Source organism: Pteropus alecto, unplaced genomic scaffold, assembly GCF_000325575.1.
Source record: "Pteropus alecto unplaced genomic scaffold, ASM32557v1 scaffold20, whole genome shotgun sequence".
Classification (NCBI taxonomy): Eukaryota; Metazoa; Chordata; class Mammalia; order Chiroptera; family Pteropodidae; genus Pteropus; species Pteropus alecto.
This window is the reverse complement of record NW_006436298.1, coordinates 48,036,884-48,050,832: the sequence shown is the minus strand read 5'-3', so window position 1 is coordinate 48,050,832 and position 13,949 is coordinate 48,036,884. Positions and strand designations below refer to the sequence as shown.

Here is a 13,949-nt window from a genome sequence, read left to right as displayed (position 1 = left end):
TCCTGCTTCTTTTTTGTCAATATTGTACTTGTAAGAGAATCTTGTTAATAATAGTTGTGTCTATTTCCATCTACCAAACCAAAATGGTAGGGTATCTTTCTAGAAGTAGTCATTTTTCATCTTGAAAATAAACACGATCATGAAGTAGCTTCATCCTTTCCGATTGACTGAGTTAAAAGTCTTTGTCAAGCGATCTTCTCTTCCTTTATGGGTCTTCTAACAAAAAGAAGCATCATTTCCCTGGGAATTTTATGACCTTAAGTGTTGTTTTTGTGGTCCCAAGTGGAACAAGAAATGCTATCTTAGGAACCAGTAAAAGAGGAAATACATTTTCTTAGGAGAGATGACAGAGAGGCAGATAAAGATATAGCAATAAATATTGGCTATGGTAGAAATATGGAAATTTGGAGTTTCTATATATTTTTTAGATTTTAGACAATGCCCTGGAATTGGGGAAAATGGATAAGAATTAAGTAAAGATAAACTAATAAAACATGACACCCATCTGCAAACCAGTGAGGGTCACAAGTTTGCTTTAATGCCATTTCAATGATTATATTACATCTTATTACGAACTTATGGAAAAGGAGATGAGTTAGCATATAAGGAGTGGCAGCTTCTCTTTCTCCCTTGTCCTTATAAACATGTCCCTTCCTAGAGTTACTGGAATAATTGGGCCAAACGATGATTTAGTGTGAACGAATCACTTTCCTCATTAAATTTGGAAGCAGTGGATCAGCCCCCTGCTTTTCAGACATCTGGAACTGCTGCGCTGGAGAAAATATAAGAAGCACTGGGCAAGAGCCAACTTTTCCTCAGTCCTAGATACAGGAAAGAGTTCCCCCACTGAAGACCAACGCTGCATCCCTGCAATTCCTGTCTATTATTTCTGACTTTGCCTCCTCTCACCCACATTACGCTTCACTTTGAGAGTAGTGCAGACACAAGCATGGCAGGAGAATCTTGGGTTTCACCTTGATGGAGTTGTCTAATTGATTGATCTACAGATCTGTCCATCCAGCTAACACTTATGGAGCATCAGTTATGTACATGGACTCCAGCTAGGCCAGGAAAGGCCTGAGTGATTCCATGACAAACCATTAGCATCTAAAATACATTTTTAACCCTTGCAGAAGAGTTTTCGTGAAGATCCAGAAACTATCCTCTCTTTACTCTTGCTTGTCTGTGCCACTTTACATTTCCCTTATCACAGTGTCCTCTCAACCTTTTCACAAACCCCAAAGCCTATTATTTGTGTATCCCATGAGCAGCTCTGCCTGCCTACAAGGTGCCTGTTTTGTGTTTTCTGTTTGTCCACTGTCTGGGAGAGCTGTTCCCACATCCTGGGAATGCTTTGCTGGAAACGCCAGCGGTGGTACCTTCTCCTCCAGGCAGCATAGCAGCCCTCTAGCCTAACCTCAGTGATCGAGTTACTCTGACTTTTCAAAAGGGGAAATGGCACATTGAGACCCTGTGCCTTTCCCCACACTTCCAGCCACAAATTGCCCCATAACCACGCATTTTTTCCCTTTCATAGCAATAAATGTGCTATTGTCATTGAATGTGTATGTCTGTGTGAACTCTAGAAACCAGATGGGCACAGCCTAATTGAAAACAGAGAGCAGCCATCAGCTCATCAGAAAAACAATAGTTACAAGAACAACCCAAGAAGCAAGTTCCCTCTTCATTTTCTCTATCTTTCTCTGGCTCTTTTCTTCCTTGCCTCAAATCTAAAATTCACCTGAAGATGAGCTGTTATTCTTTTTCCCTGCTCTCCAAATAAAATAAGCAGAAGCTTGTGCCTTATATGTTTATTGTTTTTGTGTTGTCTCAAATTCGAGACTTAAATCCCTAGAGGGCAAATAACAATTATATTTAAATTTTTAGTGCCCTAAATATTACACAATGGTTTAGGATTCTATGTAGTCCTGTGCCTCTCCTTTCCTGACTCATCTTTCTATAACAAGACATTAATGCCACATGGATCCAGAGCTCATCTAACAATCACATACACCCAAAATACAACCATAAACCAGGACATAGATCACAAACGCTTTCTGAGTAGCCTAATTACATATTATAAAAACCATGCACTAAAGGTGTCAATAATTTATAATATCAAAAAATTAAAGGAAAAATAATTATATTAACAACAAAAGATGTAAAAGCTTTCAATGAAATTAAACAGATATTACTAACAAAAGTTCCTAATAAAAAATAGGTATCAATAAAACCACTCAAGCATGAAAAGATAGTTTACTAAGAAACAATAATAAACATGCAGCTATACTGAAGCCATTTCCCATAAAAATATGAACAACGCAGGAATTCCTACTTTTATCTCTTTTGTCAATATTGATTTAAAAGTTTTAATTAATGCAATAATTTGAGAAAATGAAATAATTATTATAAATATTGGAAAAAAGATTAACATCTTTATTTGCAGATGATGAAATAACTTTAGCGTTGGCTAAAAATAACACTAGAGTTAACTTATAAAAGTCATAAAATTAGACCAGAATTTTAGAAAGAAAAAAAAGAGGGAAAAAGGTTGAAGGAATTCTTAGTTCAGATATCACCAAAACATAATGATAGCTAATTTATACAGTTCCTAAACATTACTCAAATTGATAAACACTAAGATTTACATAGCTCATAGAAATCACCCAACTATAATAATAGCTAACATTTATAAGTTTTAGCACTGTTCTAAATGCTTCGATATACTTATTTAATCCTTATAACAATCCTGGAGAAAAGTAGAATTTTCTGAACATTACAGATGAGGCTGTTTTTAAAGACACAGGTTCCAAAATCTTTGTTTTTAGCCATTATACTCTTTTGCCTCTCAAGTCTCTTTTGTCAAATTTTACACTCACATCCAATGAACTTGGTTATCTAGTCTTCCAGGATATAACAGATTAGAGAGAAAATTAAAAGATTTAAGGTGAGCAAAACTCTCAGGGGTTAACATTTTACCATCTAATACAAAAAATGACCAACAGTGAATGTAAGAATCACGTGAGCACAGTCATTTGTTCTGATTTCATGTGGGACCAAGAGCCCTATAAGCCCCATCAGATCTTACTCTACTGCTACCATACAATAAAATGACTGATATTCTTAACAGAATACTGAATCATAAGAAGATAATATTATGCCCAACATACTTTTTAAAGAGATCTAAGTACACGTGCCATTTAAAAATAAATCTATCAAAAAGTTTAAAAGGTAAGAAGTTTGGTGCTTGAAGTGGCTGTCCTAAACACTCAACTGTTTAGAATGACATATTCATCGTGGGTTCTGAATGGCTGATATATTATTATTATTAATTATTATTAATATTATGAATGCTTTCTGTTCATCTTGAATTCACCATCACTATCTATGTCTATGACTCAGTTTCTATGCAGAGTTGGGAAAAAATCTGTCAAACATGCTGATACCTTATAGATAGATGCTTCTGGAATACGATAGAGTAGTAACAGACGCATGGTAGCAGAGGTGTTCCCTAAACTCTTCAAGCTTTCCTTTCATACCATTACAAACGGAGAAATACAAGACTGTCCCTTACCGTTCTCCTGTGTATCCTCGACTGCAGTGACATTGGCCTGTGGTGGCATCACACGTCCCTCCATTATGGCACTGACATTCTTGTGAACAGTTCTTTCCAAAGCGACCCTCAGGGCAAGGCTGGCCACACACTGTGCCCTGCATTCAAAGAGATTTGGAAAATTAGATGGGCCTCCTGCCAGGGAAAGACCAGAGGAGAAGGGAGAAAAGAGAAGAAAAATAAAGAGAAGAAGCAGCATAGAAACGGGGCTGCAAGAAAGGAGATTTTAGGACACAAAACCTCTGTTCATCATCTTAAAAATGTTAGAAATTTGAAATTGACTTATTTACTTAGTAAGCCTAAATCTCAAAATAGATTCAAAGATGGCAGAATAGTGATCTTAAAAAACACCCATGTTAAAAAAACTAAAGCTTAAGATAGAGTTACATCAGATTATTAGGATAACTTAAGGAATTTATAAACCCGCCTAAGTGATCTTCCTTGTGTCTTACATGTACAATAAGTCAACCATACTTATTGAGCATCCATTACATAAACAGCAACATCTGGTGCAAATGGAATATCCAAATGCTTTACCATATGTTCTGGAGAAAATACACATTATCATTGGCTTTGTTTCTTATAATATGAATAACGTAAAATAGAAATTTTGTGTACCTGAATTAACAATAACGTTGCCTTAGAAATGTTACTTCTATAGGAATGAACCTAGACATGTTATTTCAGAAGAAAAACACTTTTATTTTCAGCAGGTTTGACAGACATTGCTGGGCTGAGGTCAATAGGAAAGCTTATTTCCTGGAGAGAAAAATCAAGAGAGTAACTTGGACATGTCTCCTCACCCTAGAAGCTGTCTATCTTGTCAGGTACTGTCATATTTATTCTAATGCTATATGGGAAAGAATAAGATACTGTACCAATAAACCTAGGAAATTACTATTTTCTACTTCACTTGGCTACATGACTTGGGCTTGTAGCCTTTCATCTATTTATTAGAGTTATTGTTAAAGCAAACAACATATCCCAAATAACAGAGATTTTTAAAATGTTTTAACTGTTGGCAGCTGTAGCTTTGTTGTCTTTCTCTCTAAAAAAAGGCAGGCTGTGGGCATTCTGAAATTGGAGGCTTGCAAACACCAGATGGTTTTGTAAATGTTTATTCTGGATAGCATAAGAAAATACATTTCCTCTAACTCCTGGCTACCCACAAAGGCAGTTGGTGTGCTAATTAAGTCTCTTCTGGTGGTTTCTATCTATCTACAAACAGGGAAAGTTCTTCCACAGACTCTTGGAACCAAAAAGCCTTTGAGAGATGATTCGAATCAACGCTTAACTGAGAATCATTTATGTGTCAAGTATAGTGCTTACACTCTGAGAATCAAAGATAAGGTCATAACCCTTAGTTAGCTGACAATGTGGTGAGGGAGACAGATGTAAAAATAACTCTAATCCCTCCAGTGGAGCACAACATATTAACATGACTGAAGGAATAATATGCTAAGGGTCAAACAGTGATAAACAGGGGTTCTGGTGAAAATTCTACTCTCTCAGGAGCTTACTCTAACTACTCAAATTTTGTAAAGGTCCCACATAAGCTTCAGAGATGCTGTTGAAATGTTTATGACTGTGGATTAATGTGAGCAAACAGCTTTAAGTGGGACATTATTTCTACTAGTTGAAATATATATGTGTGTGTGCATAACAGGAATATATATTCATCTTTGAAAAGCATGTAGGATGATAGCACAAATAAAATATTGTAAAGAGAAGTAGAAGTTTAGCTTAGCTTTACACAGAAGAATGACCTGAAGCATTCACTAAGAAACTCCCATCAAGGCAGAGGGCCCAAAGTATAAGAAAGGCTCCACTGGGCTGATGGAGACGGCCATCTGCCCACCTACTAGGTCTCACAGTCCAAGCCTGTGGTTACCACTACCTCACAATCATGATCCCAAGAAAAAGAAAGCTTCAATCTCAAGATGAGGCAACTCTACATTCAATGTCTACGCAAAAGTTCTAGGAGTAGAAAGCCTACAGCTCCTCTCTGGACACTCTGCTACCCCAGCAAATCTCTTCCTTTGCCAAGGGCTAAGCAATGACCAATGTGCACAAAAGGTTGAATATAAGAAATGAAAGAAGAGGAGGAGTCAGAGATAATTCAGCATTTCTACCTTGGACCACTAAGAGAGAAGTGTTGATTTTAACTAAGATTTAAAAAAAAAAAAAAAAAGACAGAAGAGCTGTTGCCTTAAGAAGGCTTGGTTGTACGACAAGTTGGATGGACCAGCTTGAACCAGCTCGGTGCTCCTTCAATAGCTCCCTTGTGCACCTCATCATCAGGCTCTCAATAAAAGGCACTCAGTCCGACTTTGTTGCTTCACAGAATTTCTCCAGGCTCTGCCTCCAGAATCAGACCTTGTCTTGCCTTCTTACTGTTTCCAACTCTCACATTTGTTTTCCACTTGTCCCAGTGGTCTGAACATCTTGAACTTCCCCTTACTTTCCATGATTCTCACTGGGAAGTGGACTCCAGTTCTGCCTTGCTCCATGCCTAGCCTCCAAGGGCAATGCCAGACCAGTTCCATCCCATTGGCTACACAGGCTCCAGCCTGGATGCGACTCAGATAGATGGTGGCTTCATGTCTATAGGTATTCTAGGTTGGGGTGTCTAAAAGGATAGTGACAAATACATGTCTTGGCTCAGGTGAGGTCAAGTCCAGATTTGGGGAAATCAGCAGACGACTGTTAAAGCCAGGGCTCTGGATGAGATTTCCAGAGATTTATAGTGAGGAAAGAGAAGAAAAAGGCTGAAATCTAGGAAACACTACAATAGAGTAGAATGTAGAAGAGGGAGGATTAGGAAAAGAGATCTTTAGTAAGACAGGTAAGTGGAGGGGAAAGAAAGAGATTAAGAAAGGGTGGTGGATGAGCGACAGTGTTAAAATCTTTGGAGAAATGAAGCAAATGAGAATAGAAGAATGGAATGAGAATGGGTTCGGCAATTAAGAAGCCACTGTGACCCTGTCAGAGCGGCTTCCCTACAGCCCATGAACATAGAGAGGGATCATGAGGTAAACTGCTCTTTTGCTATTTGTTTGTTAATGAAGAAAACAGACATTGGTCATTCACATTTCTGCCTTCAAGCATACATGCACAAACTAAATTAGAGAAATAAGAATGAAAATTATTTGCTGAGAGAAATCTAGTCAGTAAACCAGCTGTGGCATTGTGCCTTCTGCATAACACTAAGTCTGAGTGATGCTACATAAAAAGAAGAATATCATGGTCAAAGTTTGGGAAGTAGAGCTTCCTCTTGGATTATCATATTAAAGGCTCTGAGAAGTTTAGCAACACTTGGGAAACTTGGTTTAACCTCAAACTGTCTCCAGATTTACATGACCTGGTAACTTTTTCATATAACACTTATTCTGGCAAGAATAATGCTCTCAAAGAAAAATGGTGATCCACAGAATGTAATTATGAAAATGATTATTTAAATGCACCCAGTTTTTAACAGCTCTGACCGTCATGTGTAAGACAGGTATATCCCTTTTATATCCTGAGGGGAAGGAAAATCAGGACAGATGGTCTACTATCTTTTCCCATAAGGGCCTTTAGTGCACTTCAAGTTCAGGATTGAATCACCTTCTACCTTCTCTGGACTAAAAGATTCCAGCTTTGAAATGATTGAGTAGTTCCAATTTTGAAACCTTTAATCGCCGATGTAACTTTCTTCTGTGCTAAAGTCCTTCACATGCGTTTTCACTTGTGTATCTTGAAACGTAACTTTGGGAGGGAGGAGGGGGAGCTTACCAGCCAGCCAGGAGGGCAAGAGCATTCTCCGGTGACGTGATGACACACTCCTCCATTTTGGCAGGGGCATCTCTGCTCACACTGTGGACCATGCTTGCCAGGGGGACAGAGATCCTCACAGCTGAGGGATTAATGTTTGACAAAGGACACCATTATTTATCCAACCACTTGACCCTTAGGTTCACAGACACAAGAGCACCCAGGGCCCTAAAATAGACAATCTTTCTCTGTTCAACATTGTTCATTTCATTAACATCCAGAGCATTAATCATATTGGCTAGAAGGGTCTTTGAGACCCTAGTTCTTCTCTTTGTTTAGGGGTATTTTCTAAAGAAACCCTTTCAGTCTGAGGGGACTCTGTCCTATCCAGGACACCGGAAATGACTCCAGTTGGACAAACACTCCTTGGTGACAGGAGCTTTCCATGTAACTTTTATAAAGCCCACGTATTTCATTTGAAGTCTACTCTGTTGTTGTGCCCTTGTTCTAACCTCGAAGGAGATTGAAACATGTGTATACCACCCACTCTGTACACATATTTTTCATAACCAAGTTTCAGCATTCTCTTCTTCAGACTGACCAGTCTCCATTCTTTTCATGCCCCTTTCCCATACCGTATGAATGAAGCTTCTTCTAAGCCTTAATTGTCGTTTTGCTCTCCTGTGAAATTGCTCCAAGTTTCCCAAAGCCCTATTCAATTGCAGCCTTGATAAAAACCCATAAAAGCAATATTAACAATTAAAGAGTTTGAGATGATCATCCATTCTTCTAAAAATCAGGGCTTTCTAGGCCAATGCAATTTTTTCTTTAGCTCTACTTTATAGCCCTAGTACTGCCAGCAGGAAGTATTTACCTAATCAGCCACATTTTTTTTTTTTTCAAGTTTCAGTTGTGTGATTTACAAGTGTAATTTTCTCCGTATGGAAATAAGATTTTTCTATCTCCTACTTTCATTGTCAAATTCTGCCTCTTATTCTGTTTGTGAATATAGATGCTCCTCGACTTATGATGGGGTTATGTCCTGATAAACCTACTGTAACTTGAAAACATACTAAGTTCAAAATGCATTTAATATACCTAATCTACTAAATATTGTACTTAGCCTAGCCTACCTTAAACACTCTCAGAACACTTCCATTAGCCAACGGTTGGGCAAAATCATCTAACACAATAAATATGCTGTAGAGTATCGAATGTTTACCCTCATGATCGCGTGACTGACTGGGAGCTGTAGCTCACCGCCACTGCCCAGAATCACCAGAGAGTATCTTACCACATATCGCTGCTCTGGGAAAAGATCAAAATCCAAAATCCAAAGTAATCAAAGTATGATATCTACTAAATGCCTATTGCTTTCACACCATTGTAAAGTTGAAAATCATAAGTTGAACCATTGTAAGTTGAGGACCATCTATATAAGCAAACCAAAGAACGCCCTTTCCACAAAATAAAGTAGTGGGGGTTAAATGATTGCTTCAGAGTTCTCCAGAAGGAATTAAACTATCTGTGTGCACAGATCCTACACAGATGTCATACGTACATTTTTACAATCACAAAGAAACACATGTATCTACGGGCATTGAATAACCCAGTTAACCTTTTATCACGGACTATTTCCAACATCTTCCCCCTTTCCTCTTTCTAAGGCACTGAACCCATCTAGTTTTATCCAGCTAATTAATTTGTCACAGAGAGCAGAACAATATGGACCATTAACTGCCAGCCATTGTAAAATGAATGCAATCATGGGAGAATAAAAGTGGAACTTTTAATCTGCCCAACAATCCCAAAATATTGCCATTCAATACAACATCCTGGCCCTCTCTAGTTTTGCCCTTCCGAGAGCAAAGCATGGGAGCCGGCCCTTCGACTCTGGCTGGATTCTGATGTTCAAAGGTTAAACAGTAGGAGCACTTAGTGGCCATGACTGCTGATCTCCATATCTGTGCCTGGACTTACACTCTCAGTAACTCTACAGGCAGTAATAGAAACAGAAGCATAAGAATTATTATGGTGGCAGCAGCACGAATAGAGAGGGTGGGTGAGCTCTGCCGTGCCGCTCTGTCACTTACAAGGCTCCGGTGTATCCCGGTGGGCAGCGGCATTCCCCTGTGACGTGATCACAGGTGGCTCCATTCTGGCACTGGCATCTCTGATGGCAGTCATTACCGTAGGTGCCCTGCTCACAGCGGTCTTCGCAGCGCCAGCCCCGGAAGCCAGCGGCACAGTGGCAAGCCCCCGTGATGGGGTTGCACAGAGCCTTATTTTTGCACTGGCACCGGCTGCTGCAATGAGGTCCCCAGTGATCACCATCACAGGCTGAGGTTGAGAAAGAAACGGTGGAAGACATGAGAGTATTGGTGTGGGTGATAGCAAGCTCTTCAGATCCAGCTTTCCTCCCCTTTGGAGAGAATGGCTTGAAAACTCCCTTCATCACCATTCTTTAGCTGGGCACCAGGGCCCCAGCAGCAACCCAGGGCAACGCTTCGCAGACTGGTGCTCAGCACTAAGTGGACCACTTCCTGTCACTCCACTGCTTAAGTGTAACTGCATTTTCCAGCTCTATGCCTTTGCTCAACCTGTTCCCTGCACCTGGAGTGTTGAGCTTGATGTGGCTAGAGTAACTGGCTAGGGGAAGGTGTAAGTGGTTGCCGGGTCGGGGGAGGAGGCAGGCGAGGTAATGGTCAGCTCATGCAGGGACTTTAATGCACTCTAAAAAGTTTGGATTGCGTCTTATGGACAAGGTTTGGTAGTAAAGGATTTGAAGCAATGAGGAACAATGTAGATTTGCCTCCTCGTAAGGTGAGCTGACTACAGTGTGAGGAAAGGGCAGGAAGGAGTCAACAATGAGAGGCAGGGAGATCAGGCAAGAGGAATCGGAGTAGTTCAGATCAGTGAGGGGGTCTGACCTCAGGCAGTGATCACGAAGAGCAAGAAGGGACCCACGGGCAGAGCTACTGAGGAGTGGACCGACACTGCCACAGGCCTGGGCCGAGCTCTCTCAAAGGAAACAGCTGATCTACTCTCAAGTTATCAATCAAAATATGGACGGGGAGATAGCCGGAAAAGGCAGGAAAAAAATTGACTGAAATGTTGAAATTCACTGACTTATTTTTAAAATAAGACAAACCTGAAACTGAATATGGACAGCAAATAAAGAAATAATAGGCACATGGAACCAGGTAAAATAAAGGTAGAAAACAGCATTTGAAAGATAGGTTTAAAATTACAGTTACAAAAAAAAAGATAGAGTGGCTGCAATTCAATTCAACGAGTAGGAAAAGGAGAGCAGGGAAGGGAAAAAAAACCTCAATCCCAAACAGTCTAAAAATTATAAAGGGTGACGATAAGCAAAACCTACTCTTAATATGCATTGCCTAGTCAGCTGTGTGTTTATTTATTAATTAGATGCTATAAAAATCACTAGGGAAGAGGCACCCTGCCTAGAGCTCTAAGGATAAATCCCTTTTATGATTAAAAAAAGTATCATTTCATAAAAACTTTGTAACTTCAATAGATCTAGAATAAACTTAAAAAAAAAAAACTAGGCTCACAGCAAACAACATATTACATGTGCAGGATTCATTTTCCAATATGAGAACCTACCTTTCATTTCATATCAAAAGGTTTAAATTAATAATTTTGTTTTTAATCAGTATGGCTTTGGTCTCATTAGCACTTTAATAAACATATTTTAACACAATTAAAAACAATGAGAGAGAATAATTGAACCTAAAGCAAATCAAGAAAGCAATTACCTAAGAACTCAAAATCTTCTTTCACAAAATAAGATTAAGTGGTAGTTCCAAGATAAGATTTAGGCCTAATTGTTATTCATATGAGTTGTTTCTTTTATTGCCTATGGATATGGATAAAGAACTTTTTTTCAACTGCAACTTTTTGAATCTAGGATGCATTCTTTAAAAAAAAGTCACCTAGAATGTTCCTTTACATTCTCTTAGCTATCCCAATTAGAGAAAAATCTATCCTGTTTTTAAAGTCCACCAAAGTAAATTACACAGTTCTTTGTAATTTGTTCCCTGATTCATCTATCCTAAGAGTAAGGAAAACTCTTACTCTGTCAGCCAAACCTGTTTTCCTATAATTTGATGCTTTCTTTCTCCTGTCCTGCTCATAGTATAGTCAATCCAGTTCATCGCTGTTCTCTGTATTATAAATGATCTTATTCCTGAAACATGAATGCATCCCATCCTTGCCCCTGCTCTTTGCTAGACTAAATACTATAGCCTCAGTACTTTTACTTATTTTTTTTAAAGTTTATTCAGTTTCACTCATTTTCTTTGCTAAATGTTCTCCAAAGTTTCCATATCCCTCTCAGCTTCTGGTAGCCTCAGATATTAAATTAAACACCCACTTTTTCCTTATATAATGAAGGATTAATTGATTGATACACACACACACACACACACACACACACACCATTTTTAGCTAATAATATTACCTTGATCAGAATATCAATATCACATCAAAAGGATATTTAAAACTCGTGATGAGTTAAGAGTTCTTTTTCCCCAATGTGACACTGTGATAAGAGAGGGCCAGAACACGAATGTTTTACAGAATGTTTGACGACAACAGGAGAGTGGCAGGAAGAGGTGCTGAGAGGAACTGGTCTCTCCTCTCCATCATGACCCATTTCCACATCCCACTCAGCAGCTTCTCTCCCAGCAGAGCAGTCATGCAGAGACCGGTTCTATTTTCTTGGGATTTGATTAAAAAACAAAAACGAAACCCTTAATATATCTCATGACAGAAGTTGATAACTATCAGCATCAAAGAAAGGGTTTCAGGCTTTTAAAGAAATATTATCACGCCGACATGGTTAATTTCCTGGCTATATCTAAGCACTGTGGTATGCTTTGAAGTGACAGCTTCTCCCCTTGGGACTGTATTTCTCTAAAAGGCCACTGATACAAGGGCCTCACAATGTATTCACTGGGCACCAACATGAGCTATGCTAGAAGGAAAAATCCCCATACAGAAATTTATAGACAAATAGGCAGGAAGTGGAATGAGTAGGATACAGAAGCCTGGCTTGAATTTAGGCATCGCTCTGACTTCCTCTCTTTTCTTCATTTGTCATATTTAACCACTTCGACACATCCATTTTTTAAATGTACCCCAGTGAGTTACATAGTTTATCTCACAAAGCCAGCTTTCTTCCCTGGTTACTACAAATACTAGGGTATGTTGACTGTCTAGACAAGAGGCAGAATTTATTCCTTACGTTTAGTGCCAAGCTTAACCAATTATCTCGAATTCAAGTACTGTGTTTGGAAAGACAGTTTGGAGAGAATCTGAACTCGAATCATCTGACATCTTTTACTTAACGCCTCACTCTAATTTCAAGGGGCAAGTATTTCACTCCTCAAGAAAAAAATGACAGGGTTGGTTACTCTCACTGACCACTTAAAAAAAAAAAAAAGGTGTTTAACATGGAAATAGTTTGAATATCCTAAGAGGAAAAGGTAAATGGACAAAATTTTGTTTCAGATTAAAGTGTAAAAGACCCAAATGTGATTAAGGGAGTGATGACTCATTTTCAGCTCTTACTATGCTAACAGCTAGAACTGGGCTATGAGATGCAATGTGCCCAGATTCCTGCAGATGTGTCAGGAGATAGCTGAATGAGGGTCTCTGACAGCATGGACAACTTGCTCTATTAAGCTCTCATAATAAGTTGGAAACAAGAGGAATTTAATACTACTGACTAATATCAGAAATATAGAGTTCATGCTACAACCCTTAGTGACAACTAGCAGAGCACTGGATCCTCTCAAGATAATGGATTCACCATGAAGCCCTTCTATTGCTAAAACTTCCAATGATGCCAGTAACCACAGGTTACGTTCATGTACTGAGTACTAAAATTTACTCAAGTGATAACTCTTAAGTACTTGCCATATGTAGGCCATGGTACTAGGCTTAGAATTAAAAGGAGAACAAAAAGAGTTCATGCTTCTAGAAGCTTACAGTTGAGTGGCAGAGGCACCAAGTTGCTAGGCAATAAAATACCCCGTGATAAGCAGTAAGGTAAGGGTATGGACTAGGAACGATGGAAAATGCAGAAATGACATTTAACCAGTGTTGGCGAGTTGGGAAAGGCTTTCCAGCTAAAATGATGTCTAAGCTGAGACTGAAAGGCCATATTAGGTAAAGGATAGAGAATTTCTATAAAGAGGGGGACTGGAAGGGGAGGGAGTTTGCAGGAGGTGTTATATTCAGAGAGAATGATACATGCAACCAACCACCAGAAGGCTTTTAAATAGCAAATGTCCACGAGTGCCTTCTTGAGCTTCTACGTTATTGTATCATGACCACTATCATCTCTCTTAGTTACATGCACAATAAGAAGTAGTATGAAATAAGCAGAGATGGAGAGATATTAGACATGTCCTCTCCCTCCATGTGCCCTTTGCAGTCTTCTAAGCTCAGCCCAGAAACCTCTGTCTTTCAGGTACATGTCTCAAACCCAACCTGAGATGCTTTCTGAAAATAGCGTTATACATATTCCATGACACCCATTCATATCTCTTGATAC

The 13,949-nt window shown here is 39.1% G+C and overlaps 1 protein-coding gene across 1 annotated transcript in view; it reads right to left on the bottom strand.

Annotated features, from left to right (window-relative positions):
* The window catches only part of MEGF10 (multiple EGF like domains 10), a 116,376-nt gene that overhangs the window by 46,278 nt on the left and 56,149 nt on the right, over positions 1-13,949 (bottom strand). Inside the window, exons 5-7 of the mRNA XM_006913339.1 lie at positions 9,460-9,706; positions 7,388-7,508; positions 3,575-3,711 (exon numbers count right to left, since the gene is read on the bottom strand). Coding sequence (XP_006913401.1) covers positions 3,575-3,711; positions 7,388-7,508; positions 9,460-9,706 — 505 coding nt within the window. The remainder of the gene's footprint in view (positions 1-3,574; positions 3,712-7,387; positions 7,509-9,459; positions 9,707-13,949) is intronic.